Raw genomic sequence first — 15,603 nt, forward strand, 5'->3', positions numbered from 1 at the left:
GAAGGCACTGTAGCGAGCAGCTAAGTTTTTAGAGTACGACATTTAATATTTGCGAATCTAAAATGGTCTGGAATACTTTACTGTGCACACGAAAACTTGTTTGTACACATATATTATTGATTCTGTTGAGCCGCCTGGGGTGGCCAAGCGGTTCTAGGCGCTACAGTCTGGAACCGAACGACCGCTACGGCCGCAGGTTTGAATCCTGCCTCTGGCATGGATGTGTGTAATGTCCTTAGGTTGGTTAGGTTTAAGTAGTAGATGGAAACTTTCCTCATGTCAACACGTTGTAGGTGTCGCTACTGGCGCCAACCTTGTGTGAATGCTCTGAAAAGCTAATCATTTACATATCACAGCATCTTCTTCCTGTTGGTTAAATTTCGCGTCTGTAGCACGTCATCTTCGTGGTGTATCAGTTGTAGTGGCCATTAGTGTACGTACAGAAGAATATGAACACATTTTTCAGCATTGTGTAATGCTCAGAGTAGAGGAACAGTTCGGAGGGAAGGACTGTATCAGCAGTAGAACACACCTGTCATAACGCAGCATCTGTAAGGCAATGAATGGTGGGCAGTAGCATTCCTGAAATGGACTGGCCTGCCTAGAGCCCCGACCTGAATCCAATGCAACACCATTGGGATGACTTTTCGTTCTAGATTCCAGCGTCCAACATCGCTACGTTCCTTGGTATCGGCACTTGAGAGAGAATGGGCTGCCACTTTGGCACAGACGCTGGGACATCTCAAGGAAACTGCCCCAACAGAGTCCAGCCGCAACAAAGGCGAAGAGTGGACGCACCCCTATTGACGAGAACTAACAGGTGTCCAGATGCTTTTGATCCTATATTGTATTGTACTAACTGTATCTCAGTTTTCTACCCTTGCATAAAATGGCAACTTTCGTACTTCGGGAGAGTTTGCTGTTTAGTGTCCACAGAATAACAGGATAAGAATGACTGGAGCGGAAGGCTGTCATGAGAACTACGTCTGTTGTGTGAAGATAAATCGCTTATCAATGGTGAAAGATAACAAATGTTGCATTGAGATTATAGAATTAATTGGTAGTAAAGTCATACTACAAGGTACGTTGAATCAACAATATACATTTAGAGAAAAAAGTTCCCAGTCAACCAGTTGCACCATAATTTTGCATGTACACATATTAACTTAGTTTTGTTGTACAACATATTTCACCAAAGCACATCAATTCAAAAAGTTGAAAAACGGATTTCTGGAGGAGGAGTTTTTTATGTAAATAATACTTTTAATCTGCTAGAAACAGGTATCAAGTTCAAAGTTTCTATTGTTTAAATGTGTATGTACAGACTCCCCCATAAGTGACATGGTGCGTATGTGATAAAAGCAAAGGTAATCTTTAATCAAACCAGGTCTATGGCACATTAAAAATTTGAGAATGAACAAGAGTTGACACACGTTTATCATGAAGTTGCAAACTTTCTTTTAGAGCGTTAAATTCGCGAGAAAAATAAATTATTATTGAATATTCGTCTTGTAATTGAGACTCACCATTTATCCATGTTAGATTTCAGATATGTAATTGTGGAAATATGATTCTGCCTTGAGCAGATACAAATTCTCCTTTGGCATCATAAAATGTTCACTGTCGTTATTAAGTCTAATCCTGATTAATGGGAGATGACAAACTGAGGTAAAGTGTCAGCTGTAATGCTCGTGAGAGACAGCCACATAAACATCAATATGTTATGCTATGGGATATATTTTTATTAATAATGTTGTGAAAATAAATACCAGATAAGGAAGGCAATGGGGCACACAAGAAGAGATCTGGTTAGAAATAAAGATATCAGAACAGAATTAAGTATTTTCAGTGTGAATGAAACTAAATTAGAAGTATCGTTAAGACTGGAGGCAGTACCTCAAGAGAATGCTTAAGCCACAGAATCTCCCAGAATATCCTGAACAGCAAAACGAATGTGAAAAGAGATGTATGTGGATGATTTCATACCTGAGTTTGATACGAACAACAGCCTAAAAAATGGTTCAAATGGCTCCGAGCACTATGGGACTGCTGAGGTCATCTGTCCCCTAGAACTTAGAACTACTTAAACCTAACTAACCTAAGGACATCACACACATCCATGCCCGAAGCAGGATTCGAACCTGCGATCGTAGCGGTCACGAGGTTCCAGACTGTAGCGCCTAGAACCGATCAGCCACTTCGGGTGGCACAACACCCTTATCCTTGAAAGGTAAATACTCCTGTATAATCCAAAAAGGTATATATTTTAATATTTTACAGAAAATAAATGAACCGACTGACGGTAGTGAAACATCAGTGAAACATGCTTGGATGTTAAAGAAGAAGAATTCGTGTTTGCTCGGGGAAAATTCATTTTTCCATAATTACATTCTTGAATATGAATATTAGAATGGGTTGTCTAGAGCAGAAGCTGTTATATTTATATTTTTCTTTTGTCTTATGGCACTGAATGCAATTCCAGTGTAGCTACAACAGAAGTTCTATGAATTAAACTTGTACGAAGTTTTACTAAACTAAAATACGTTTATAATAAAAGTTGGCTTACGTCGAGCAAACGAATAGTGGCTGGGAAATCAAAGTTTTTCCTACTGCAGTCTACGCTAGCAATGAACGGAGAAACTAATTGCCTTCAAAACATAACGCAATAAACGAAAAAGACCACAGAGGTTGTTTGACAGTTGAGGAGCCACGTGTCGTGTGAAAAAACATTCTTAGTTTGCAGTACGCATACGACAAAAAGAAACACCGGAGTTGTTGAATCATTCTTGACGGTAACTTGTGTAGACATTAGTAATCGGGGAGTGTGTTTTCGGCATCTACCCGATAAAAACAACTGCTAACAGCAGCTCGAGGGCCGACAACTGTGTACCATAAGAGCTGGAGGGTCACATCTGGCCACCAGGCGAGCGACATGCATGGTAACCGTAGCATATGTCACTCCGCGCGCATGTGTGTGTGTATGTGTGTGTGTGCCGGGCGCAGCGTGAGAAAGGCAGTGGCCTGGCTGCACATGCGCGCTGTTCTCCGCTCGGAATCCCGCGTTTCGCCGTACAGGTCTTACGCGGCACGCATTTTTTTCCCACCTCCTGCTGTACTTCTTCCCTTTTTCCCCCTGCCGCGGAGCGTCACTTCTTTAGAAGGTCCGGCGCGGCTGCGAGACTGTGGGAAGGTTAGGAATTTGACAGCATCCAGAACACCTGGCCTGTGAATACGTGTGTCCCGGTGGAGGGGCGGCTGCTGAGCGGGCAGCCGTGAGAAGCGGCGCGGTGGAGGGGATGCCCCCTCCTCATTGGCTGCGGCCTCACGTGCAGCAGGGAGGGCGCCAGCCGGGTGCCTCGGTGGGGGGCGGAAGGTCGGCCCATAAATACCGCGTCGCGGCCGTGGTGGGGTACATTCCGCAAGGAAACGCTGTCGTGTGTGCTTCGCTCTCTCTGTCCGTTACGCGCTAGTTCGCCCGTTCGCTTGTCTGTTAGCAAGTGCTCGCCAGTTGCCAGGAAGATGAAGTCCGCATCGACCGCAGTGTGCACGCCGCAGAGGGCCACCGCCGTCGGCGGCCGCGTCCACCGGCGAGACAGCAGCAGCGAGGTGCAGCTGTACCTCAGCAAGCTGCGGCGCCTGCTTCCCGCGCGCCCCGGCGCCAGGCGCCTCACCAAGCTGGAGGTCATTCAGAGCGTCATCGACTACATCTGCGACCTGCAGTACTGCCTGGAGATGCCGCTGGAGGCCGTAGACGCTTCCCTCAAGACAACCGCCGTCCAGCTGCCCGCCGAAGCCCTGTCGGAGGCCAGGACGTCGCCTGCCTGCGACGAGCACGAACCCGCGTTCTTCGGCGGCGACCACGACCGGCTGTGCACGGTGAGTACCTTGGCCATGCACTGAGCGTTGTCTTGCGTCCTCAAAAGTCGCTCCACTGCTACTTTCAGCTTTCTCGCTCAATTCCTGACTCATTCGTACATGCACTCATCTTTACCCCATCCGTATAATTCTGTGCTTTAGTTCTCTATCATTCCACTTTGATATTGTCAGTGAATCTCCGGTGACATTTTACCGACTCAAGTCCTGTTTCAGATACTCATTATTGTCAGAATTCATCACGTCGTAATTATTTCTTGGCATACTCTGCAAATACGTGAGTTCGTGTGCCCTATATGCACCTAAATCCTTCTTGACTTCTTGCTCACGTAATTCCCTTCCAAAAGTCTGAATTTTTACCAATGTTGTCTTCATCGTTTGTTATGTCATTGCGACAAGACTGTATTGTCGCTACATCTGGTGTTGCAGACCACACGTACGCATTGTCTCAAATACTCTGCAGATTTGCCATAAACTGTAAATTCACGTTTTGTGCTCAATAGTTTTGTAAAGGAAATATTTCGTGCATCACTTTGGCAGTAACTGCTTCTCCCTTATTTTCCGATTCATTTCCAATTTCGCGAGTACTGGATGTTTCTTTCGTTTTTATCATCATTGAGTGGTTGTATAACTTCAAATGTCGTTTGTGTCACGTGTTTTGTCTTCCCCAGTGAATAAATTTCGTATGTTCTTGAGGGAACGAAATTTCGAACAAGATATAAACTTTAAGACGTTATGTAGTGCAGTGTGGTATAGATGTTTGTATTAACAGTTTTGTCAGCGCTTCCTCTTCTGCGTTTCGATCTTAAACCTACAATCTTTGCTGCTTACGGCATGCATTAACGACTAGGCTACTTTCTACGCATATTACTGTTCAGTTCACTCAGAGCTTTCTATCGGTCTCTTTATCAGTTATTTACGTAAGCAGTTACAGTTTCTGGAAATCTGTACATTCTGACGAGTCGCTCTGGTGAACTTAGCCATCAAAGGAGGCAACCTTAAGTTTAATCGATATAAGTGGCTTTATTGTAAGTTATTTACGTCGATAGTTCTGATTTTGGAAATATCATATTCATTTTGACAATAGCTCTCGTGAACTTACACTGCTCCAACCGAAATGAAAGGTAGTGACCTCAACAGTCACGACCTTAGAGACTGTGTCGGTAGCGTAGAGCAGCAACCAGCTACAGTAAGGTTTTGGTATGCTTAACTGAAAAAGTACCGTCACTGGTTTCGAACTGATGCACTTCATTATCAGTCGACTTTCGTGTCCTCATCAAACACTTGTTCCGTTGCTTTACGTTTCGAAACCAGTTGCGGTACTTTTCCCATGAAATAAACTAAAACCAGTTTGTGGCCGACTGCTGGTGAACTGTGATCAACAATTTGTATGACATAGTTACGGCCTCCAGTGGTGTGTTTATTTTACGCTATTGCACCCCCATCCCCCCAGCCTAATATGCTGTCCTGATGCGACGGCGTGCGACTTGCAATATGGGTTTGCGAGCCCTGGCGGCCAGACAGCCAGCTGCGCCTCTTTCCTCCGCGCTTTTCTCGGAACAGGACAGGTTGCGCCGGCACACGTGTGTCTGTCGCTTCGCGGACGGCTGACGCACGAAGCGCGCCTCGTTACGCACGTCCTGTGTGCCCTGGCCGGCCGCTCCACACACACGTGTTCCGTTCGGCCGGAACCCGGCACAGGCGCGCCTTCGCATCCGTATCGCTGCTCGCTTCCCACGCCGCGACAGTTGGCGGCCGCAGGTGGCCGCGGCGCGACCGTTCGGTTTCTTTCTTTCTTACGTTGCGGGGGCAGCGCGGCCCCCGGGCCTCGCATTGTAAGCGCACCTGGCCGGCAGCGCCACCGCACCGGCTGACAGCTGCCTCTGTCGGCCCAGGTGGCCAACTTTCTCGGTCGTGGCTGCCGCCGCCGGAGAAAACCTTCGGCCGCGCAAAAACCCACGGCCGCCGCGTTTCGCTTCCCGCAGTTTCTTGCGGGCCCGATCCATTTTCACGGACCGAGGCGTGCGATTTCTGGTATATTATCTACGGTCACGTACAACCCAAATTAGAAAATGTCACTTCGAACGTCACTACTGTAGTACTCAATTTTCTAAAACTTCGTGATGTAATTGGTGTGTGGAGGACGATGCTTCCCCAGTGACATTCCCGCTATTTACACAATAGTGTAAACTTTTTCTCGAGAAGCATGGACATGATTTAAACGTATCGTCAGTCGTTTCATGCAGCCTTATAATCGCATAAACCTGCCATTTCCTTTCCGTACCTGTAGTCTTTCGGCGGTTTTTTACCGGTGTTAGCCTGTGACATCTTAGAGATCTTTCGTAAAACCAGCGCTGCCTTTCAATTCTATCCTAGTACTCTTTCAAGTGTGTTAACTGATTCCGTCGCTTTTTCCTAGAACTTCTTTACAATTATGAATGAAAGCACAGTAGTCTGTATGTTCTAGAGTATTCTATAAAATTATTTCGTTAATCACCACTACACTGTCAAAGGTTATATTTGCTCTGTGTTTGTACACCAGTCTCTATTTGTAACATCTTATTACGATGTTGTTCACGAATATCGTAATTTGTTTGACGATGGCAGCCTCTTAAAGCTATGTGAGCCTAAGTCTGGTTAACAAAACTAATTCGTACTGTAGAACATACAATATAGTACTTTCATATATATCTTATTAACCGAAAATTTACAAAGTTACTTTCAAGTACAATACATGACTAATACCCTTGACATTTCACATTCTGTGTTCCTTATGTCACGTTGATTGCTGGTTTCCAAAGATTACATGTACTGCTTCGAAAGATGCGTGATATTTGAAAAAATTCTTCTATTTCTTTTGTCATGATTTCGAACAAGATAGAATTTTTCATCATCTGTCAGTAACATATTTGCTTTCGACTATTCAGTCATTTATCCTTTTCAATAGTAGGTGTTTCAGTTAACACATCTGGTTGAAAGACGAATCGTGTTGGTTTTTTTTCAATTTTGCCTTCCTTCCTAATAAGTAATGCTGACCGAAATTCACAGTTGCCGCTATATTGCAGTGGCCTTCGCAGTGATGGTATAATCACGAGAGTGTGTAGCATAGTGACGTCAATGACAGCTTGACTGATGTGCGCATTCTCTCTTGTTCCAGGCTGCAGCTGAGGTCGACGAATTGGAACTGGAGGAGGAGGACCTGATGATGGAGGAGGAGGACCTGGAGGCGGAGGAAGACGCGGAGGCGGAGAGCGCGGCGCCGGCGCCGTCCGCCCCCGCGCCGGCGCCGACGCCTGCCTCCCAGGAGCAGCAGGGGCTGTACGCGCCGTGCTGAGCTGCCGGCATCCCAGGCGCCGCCAGCCACTGTGCGCTGCCCAGCACTCCGTTCCTCCTACGTGCGCCGACGGGCCACGAGACTGACTCCCCGTGCGAGTGGAGCTGCACCGCCCCCTCAGAAAAAGACTGCTCCTCTTCCCCGTGTACACACGGTGCATTTCGTTACTAAGAACTGCAAAAGAGCATTGCTTGAGATTCTGCTCCTTCATTTTCATCAGTTGTTTACACATAATTCACATTGCCCCATCAAGATGTGTTGTCATACTGTACGATTTTTTACTCTGTATCGTGACTATTTATTTCATCGTGACGATGTTTCTGAATTGTGCTTTCTATTGACAGAAACGAAATTGTATTCAGCAGTTCTCATAGAAAAAAGTACTCTGCTTTAATTTTCTCAACTTGTGAGACGCGAGACTTGTCCGAGCGAGTATTATATCTTATTGTCTGTGATTTTAGTTTAATGTTCTGTACAAATCATTGTATATACTCATTTATATATGTACATATTAACAGAGAGAATATTGAAAATTATGCAGAATGAAAGATATTAACATTATTTTTTGTAATACAAACAATAATAAATGATTTATAATGATTATATAACCATATTTGTTTCCATTTCTTTATTTCCATACAACTTACATTTCCGATAAGGCTGCTGAGAAGTGCCATCGTAATGTTTCCTGTAATGACCTCAAAAGTACACGCTGCCAAATTACTTTGAAAAGATACTAGAATCTGAGAAGGGCGTGCTAAGAGCCAAAGATTCACAGTTGCATCACTTGCTACATTTATTTACTAAACTTTTGTGTGATAGCATTTGCATTGCTCGATTTCAGCTTCTAGTCTAGGCTTTCAAATGAGATGTTTTCTGAAATTGTCTATTTACTCAATCTGGAAGGTTTAATTAGACATATACATCTCTTGGAAATACTAGTGTTGGTTCTGCTGTGAATTGTTTAATCTTTTTTTCTTTCATTTTGATGCTGAGATCTCATGTTGACCAATATAGAATGAGGAGTTTTGAAATTTCATGGTCATATTACTTGCTACATTTATTGCATTGTAAATGCTGTTTTATGGAAGCTGCATATGTGAGATAAAAGTCTCAGTTTTCACATGAAATTTTACTTAATTTATCCAGTTATTTGCCTCTGACGTATTTGGAAGTTGGATTATTGTGCTGACAATAACTTTTTCATTCTGGAAACAGTGAAAACACCTTAAACTGGGAAGAGTATGAAATTTTTTAGCACTCTTGGAGACTTTAGTTGTGGAAGGGGGAGCATCACATTCACTTTCAAGCATTTTAAATGATAAGAACGCAGTCACTTTTTGGAAATTGGTGATGTACACTGGGAAGAATGAATGAAACAAATTAATTGATAAACAAAGCTTGAAGAAACAAGTTCTACAATTTTATTTGGGGATTAAGACTGACTAAAATATCTTTATTCATTGCATAATGAACTGGAGTGCACATGTTTAATTACTTAAAATAAAATGTGGTTATTGACATGAGTGAATTACTGAGGTTTAGTATATCTTGTCACATTTGTGTGATTTATGAAGTGCAAACACATCTTGTCACACCAGTTACCCTAGCAGTATGTCACCATAGGGGTAATATCAGCTTGGAACATTCTATGGATCTATCAATTCCTGGTTATTATGAGCAGTTGATCACTTAAGTGTAACATACATAACCTGCTCTCATGCAGTGTGTAATGAAAGATTCATACTTGACACAATCACAAAACAAGTAAATGGTGTATAAAGATAGCAAACATAACACAAAGGTTGTCAATAATAGCGTTTTGTGCAAACATGCACACATGTACTCATATTTCGTCTGAACAGTGTCTGATAGTGCTTATGCAGTCATCATTCTGAGCTTAATTGTTGTGTTCTGCTTACCAGGTTATGTCCAACTGATGTCAAATAAATACATCACATAAAAATAATGGGACAAAAAAGATACAAGACAGTCAGGTAGGTTAAGGATGTAAAAGTTAATGTATAGCTGTGTGATTATCCATAAAGATTAATGAAGACCTCAAAAATGCATCTGTAATATTAGAATGTCTTTGACTGAAAAGATCGTAGCTCTAAGTTTGTTTCCTCCTGCAGCATTTGAAGAACTTATCTTTTTAATAATTAGTTTTTCTCAGCAGCAGGATCAATGACTATATATTTTGTCATAAGCAAATAGCATGTACCGCTTCTCTTCATCTTAACATGATAGACATTTGGCTTGGTGCTCCAGAGGCAAGAAAAGTTTTCATGGTGTCAACTGACTACCTCACAGGTGGTGCTTGCTTGTACAAGCCTAGACAAAGGGGAACATACGCTCAACGTTGAGTCAACATATTCCCAAAATCAAAATAAGGGACAGAAATTAGAAATTGAAATTAACTGACATTTTATGGTATCCTCTATTAATACTATAACTGTGTGGTAGATTTGTGTTAAAATTATGGTTTATGCTACAACTACATAGATCATCATACCTTTTCATTGAAACATTAAAAATATCAAAATACCTTGAATTACTAATTGAGTAAATATTTTATTGTTGTCAGAAGCAAACACAAGGTATGATTTTAATATAGCGACCTTTTTAACTAGGGTAGACAATGATTACATAGTTTGTTTATTTCTCGGTCTCATTTGCAGAAAAATTCATGTGATTCACTAGTTTCATATTTTCAAGCAAAATTTTGTAAAATTCGGCACATGAAGTATCTTAAAAATGAGTGTAAAGTTATAATTATTTGCTTAACAGCTTTCATAGTAAACCTATACTTTGCATCCCTCCATAAGGTTTTTCTGACAAAGGACAATCTTTCTGCTGCAGTATTACTGTAAGGTACCACTAGGACAAACGCCGTAATAAGCTCCAAATTTTGCAGCAGTTAGCTGGAGAGTCAAGGAAGATGAAAACGATAGGCCATTTTTCACCAGTACACATAACAGTAGTTAATTCATGGTTTTTCACTTCAAATACATTTTTAAAGAATGGCAATGTTTCATTGCATGAAAAGCTAGCAAACTTTACTTAGCGTGAAGATGCTTTTCAACATAATTTACCATGGCATTGTCCTAATGTTTTCTAACAAAAGACGCCACACTCTGTGACGAAGTTTTACTTGCTATAGTAAGCTTGTGTTAATGTGTTGCAGAACACCGGATCGATCCCATGGTTGATTGAAACACTACTTTTACACACTGTAAAAATAATTTCTCGTTATGCTATTCTAATTTCAGAAATCGAAACTTAATTTCTTTGGTAAATACTTCTTCTTCGTATGTCTGTGAATAATGTGGAATGTATCACAGCAAGTAACCTAACCTATGACTCACTCTTTAAACCCACACTTCTAAATGCGGCTTCCTCCAGCAACAGGCAATGCACAAAGAAAGCGGAATGGACAAAACTGCTCGTCATATGAAACCATTACGTAGTACCAACCAAAGGAGTTCAAAAATGGTTCCTCGTTGAGTTTGGCTTAATCAAGGAGTAGAACTTTTTTTTGGTATGGCTGCAATTGTTCTCTACTTTGTTATGCTACATTTTACTTAAAAACACGCTGTTTAGAAATACACTGGACTGTTAATGAAAAACGGAACAATTTTTGTCCTGTATATATTTTATAAACGGTACATTGAAGCTGAGTAAGAGGCGATCCCGTAAAATGCGTGTATTTGTATGCTCGCGTAATTGAAAATTATTGTACATTCCTAATACTTCCACAAACTTGCCCTATAAATGAAGCGTGGTTGTCATGCTTGCACTTACATTTGTAACCTTACAGTGCGACTTCAATATAAAATGGTTCAAATGGCTTTGAGCACTATGGGACTTAACATCTGAGGTCATCAGTCACCTAGAACTTAACCTAAGGACATCACATACATCCATGCCCGATGCAGGATTCGAACCTGCGACCGTAGCGGTCGCGCGGTTCCAAACTGAAGCGCCCAGAACCGCTTCGCCACACCGACCAGCGACTTCAATATAAAACAAAGTTTTAGTTATACCTTTAATTTCATTTTGTGCCCTTCCTTTCGTATTTCGAATGACAGCTGAAGAGAAGATTACAGGTGTACATCGACGCTGATAACTTTCCATAACTGCTTCCTCTAGTACAAAATAATGAATTGCACTTTACCATTCATCCCAGCAAGCCTGAAAAAGTTACCATACTCCCTTTGCATTTTCTTATTTTATATATATATATATATATATATATATATATATATATATATATATATATATATATATATATATATGTGTGTGTGTGTGTGTGTGTCCTTGGCGCTCTGAAATCGATAGCGGATTTTCTAACTACCTTAGTTTCTACGAATGATATTCCGCTCTTTTGTTCGTATAACAGAGCTTAAAAATTTCTGTAGTCCCATTAAAATTACTCTATAGATTACACTGCACGCGCTGGAGCTGCTTTCCTCCAATCAGAGCACTCATCACAAATAAACCTTCTGCCATTGCCAAACTGCCACAAAAATTGGTCAGTTCACCTCGCCCGGCTTTCTTTCCTTTTTTGCTTGTATTCGGAATCCTGGATGCCGCCCTTTCATTTCGTATTTCACCACTTATGATAAACACACTCACACGCACACACACACAATGATGCTAACGATATACACGCTTTTCACACACTACTGGATCCTTCCACGCTAGACGTTCCTCAGCGTCACACATACAGTTATAATCACAGAGAGCGGTTTACATTAGACAGGTTTCGCGCATTACGTCGAGCCGAAATATTTGAAGGCTGCAATTCATCGTTGCTACTGGAGTACCAGGGTCATAAATGTCACAACTTAAGGACGTGTAGTACCGTAGCAGTTAGCGCATTAACCTGATTTGCAGAATGCCGTAGATTCGAATCTCGTGAATTATGCCGATTTTGTTTTTAGATCTACTCAAAAGACTTTCATTATAATTATTATTCAATTAACTAATTTAAGTATATTTTTCTTAATTTCTGACAATTTGCCCGTCATTTTCACTACCGTACACATTTTTTTATTTGCTCTTATTTCTCTCCCTACCATTCTTTTTCGTTTGGAATCAACCGATATTGACTATAAGCTACAGCCAAGTGCCAACCAGGACTGCCCATCCCATGGCAAAGCTTCAGTTCGCGTAGGCAGTGTGAGGATAGTTTCACGAGAGCAAGCGATGACTACGAAAAATTATGGCTGAGCTGAAACTCAGGCCTACAAAACGTGTCATCCGTCACAGTCTGTCACTGGTCACTCACAATCAGCTGCACAGCACTACCGTCTCCCTTGCGGCGGCCGCTTCTAACATTACTCCTCGTCACACATCAACAGCATTTGGAAAGTGAGCTGCCGTGTTTATGTGTCACTTATAATCGGGCGGTATCCGGCAGGCCGTGTGGAAACACTGTAGCAGTAAGTGGCAGCCGTAAACTATCAAGTAATTTTAATCGGACGATTATACAGGGTGGCCCACTGAACGTGACCGGGCTAAATATCTCACGAAATAAGCATCAAACGAAAAAAATACAAAGAACGAAACTTGTCTAGCTTGAAGGGGGAAACCAGATGGCGCTCTGGTTGGCCCGCTAGATGGCGCTGCCAAAGGTCAAACGGATAACAACTGCGTTTTTTTAAAATAGGAGCTCCCATTTTTTATTACATATTCGTGTAGTACGTAAAGAAATATAAATGTTTTAGTTGGACCACCTTTTTCGCTTCGTGCTAGATGCCGGTGTAATAGTCACAAACATATGGCTCACAATTTTAGACGAACAGTTGGTAACAGGTTAATTTTTTTAAATTAAAATACAGAACGTAGGTACGTTTGAACATTTTATTTCGGTTGTTCCAATGTGATACATGTACCTTTGTGAACTTATCTTTTCTGAGAACGCATGCTGTTACAGCGTGATTACCTGTAAATACCACATTAATGCAATAAATGCTCAAAATGACGAACGTCAACCTCAATGCATTTGGCAATACGTGTAACGACATTCCTCTCAACAGCGAGTAGTTCGCCTTCCGTAATGTTCGCACATGCATTAAAAATGCGCTGGCGCATGTTGTCAGGCGTTGTCGGTCGATCGCGATAGCAAATATCCTTCCCACAGAAAGAAATCCGGGGACATCAGATCCGTTGAACGTGCGGGCCACGGTATGGTGCTTCGACGACCAATCAACCTGTCATGAAATATGCTATTCAATACCGCTTCAACCGCACGCGAGCTATGTGCCGAACATCGATCACATTCGAAGTACATCGCCATTCTGTCATGCAGTTAAACATCTTGTAGTAACATCGGTATAAGATTATGTAGTAAATCAGCATACATTGCACCATTTAGATTGCCGTCGATAAAATGGAAACCAATTATTCTTGCTCCCATAACGCCGCACCATAGATTAACCCGCAAAGATCGCTGATGTGTATGAAATCTTATGGGACTTCTGCTGAGGTGATCGGTCCCTAAGCTTACACACTACTTAACCTAAATTATCTTAAGGACAAACACACACACTCATGCCCGAGGGAGGACTCGAACCACCGCCGGAACAAAAGGTCGCTCATGTTCCACTTGTCGCAGCATTCGTGGATTTTTCGTTGCCCAATAGTGCATATTATGCCGGTTTACGTTACCGCTATTGGTGAATGACTCTTCGTCGCTAAATAGAACGCGTCCAAAAAATCTGTCATCGTCCCGTAATTTCTCTTGTGCCCGGTAGGAGAACTGTACACCACGTTCAAAGTCGTCGCCATGCAATTCCTGGTGCATACAAATATGGTACGGGTGCAATCGATGTTGATGTAGCATCCTCAACACCGACGTTTTTGAGATTCCCGATTCTCGGGCAATTTTCTGCTTCTGCTGTGCGGATTAGCCGCGACAGCAGCTACAACACCTACTTGGGCATCATCATCTGTTGCAGGTCGTGGTTGACGTTTCACACGTGGCTAAACACTTCCTGTTTCCTTAAATAACGTAACTATCCAGCGAACGGTCCGGCTCTGTGCATTATGGGACTAAACATCTATGGTCATCAGTCCCCTAGAACTTACAACTACTTAAACCTAACTAACCTAAGGACATCACACAACACCCAGTCATCACGAAGCAGAGAAAATCCCTGACCCCGCCTGTAATCTAACCCGGGTGCGGGAAGCGAGAACGCTACTGCACGCGAACGGTCCGGACACTTGGATGATGTCGTCCAGGATACCGAGCAGCATACATAGCACACGCCGGTTGGGCATTTTGATCACAATAGCCATGCAGCAACACGATATCGACCTTTTCCGCAATTATTGAACGGTCCATTTTAACACGGGTAATGTATCACGAAGCAAACACTATCCGCACTGGCGGATGATACCAAGTATTTATACGTTTGTGACTATTACAGCGCCATCTATCACAAGGCGAAAAAAGTGGTGCAACTAAAACATTCATATTTCTTTACGTACTACACGAATATGTAATAAAACGGGGGTTCCTATTTAAAAAGCATAGTTGGTATCCGATGGCCTATGGCAGCGCCATCTAGCGGGCCAACCATAGTGCCATCTGGTTTCCCCCTTGAAGCTAGATGAGTTTCGTTCTTTGTAGTTTTTTCGTTTGATATTTGGCCCGGTCCTTATCAATGGACGTCCCTGTATATACGAGGGTCAGTCAAAAAGTAATGCCTCCTATTTTTTTTTCTACGTTTAATTGTCAGGAAATTTAAATGCAATTACATAGGTTGAAAACCACAACATTGAGGATCATTTTGTCATTTTTCACTGTAATCTCCGCCCATCTCTACAGTTTTGGTCCATCTTTGAACAAGGGCATGTATCCCAGCACGGTAAAAATCACAGCTCTGCTTCCTAAGCCATTGACGCACGGATGTTTTGACGGCCTCCTCATCTTCAAAATGAATCCCACGATGAGCTTCTTTTAGTGGCCCGAACAGATGGAAGTCTGATGGTGCCAGGTCAAGGCTGTATGGGGGATGAGGCAAAACTTCCCATCCAATTTTGACAATCTCGTCAGAGGTGTGACGACTGGTGTGTGGTCTTGCATTGTCATGCAAAAGAAGAACATCTGCCATTGATTTTGTTGGGCGAACTCGCTGAAGACGTGCTTTAAGTTTTTTGGGGGATGTGACGTATTGAACAGAATTTATTGTGCATCCCTGCTCCAAAAAATCAACCAGAATCACACCCTCTGTATCCCAGAAAACTGTTGCCATAACTTTCCCTGCCGATCGCACAGTTTTGAATTTTTTCTTCCTCGGCGAGCTTGTGTGACGCCACTCCATTGACTGCCTCTTTGATTCAGGTTCAAAAAAATGCACCCATGTTTCGTCCCCGGTCACAAT

General features: G+C 42.4%; 1 protein-coding gene across 1 annotated transcript; it reads left to right on the plus strand.

Moving 5' to 3' along the window:
* The first annotated feature begins 3,411 nt into the window (after positions 1-3,411).
* On the plus strand, positions 3,412-7,815 carry LOC126355079 (protein extra-macrochaetae-like). The gene is made up of 2 exons (XM_050005263.1): positions 3,412-3,876; positions 7,031-7,815. The coding sequence occupies exons 1-2, from the start codon at positions 3,520-3,522 to the stop codon at positions 7,205-7,207; spliced, it is 534 nt and encodes a 177-aa protein (XP_049861220.1). The 5' UTR covers positions 3,412-3,519; the 3' UTR covers positions 7,208-7,815.
* Positions 7,816-15,603: the final 7,788 nt, after the last annotated feature.

This window comes from Schistocerca gregaria, chromosome 3 (genome assembly GCF_023897955.1).
Source record: "Schistocerca gregaria isolate iqSchGreg1 chromosome 3, iqSchGreg1.2, whole genome shotgun sequence".
Classification (NCBI taxonomy): Eukaryota; Metazoa; Arthropoda; class Insecta; order Orthoptera; family Acrididae; genus Schistocerca; species Schistocerca gregaria.

What these genes read in the sequence shown, in the direction of transcription:
- LOC126355079 (XM_050005263.1), top strand. Translation starts at nt 3,520, where the DNA reads ATGAAGTCCGCATCGACCGCAGTGTGCACGCCGCAGAGGGCCACCGCC. An exon ending in ACCACGACCGGCTGTGCACG is followed by an intron (nt 3,877 to 7,030) that starts GTGAGTACCTTG and finishes CTCTTGTTCCAG; the next exon opens with GCTGCAGCTGAGGTCGACGA.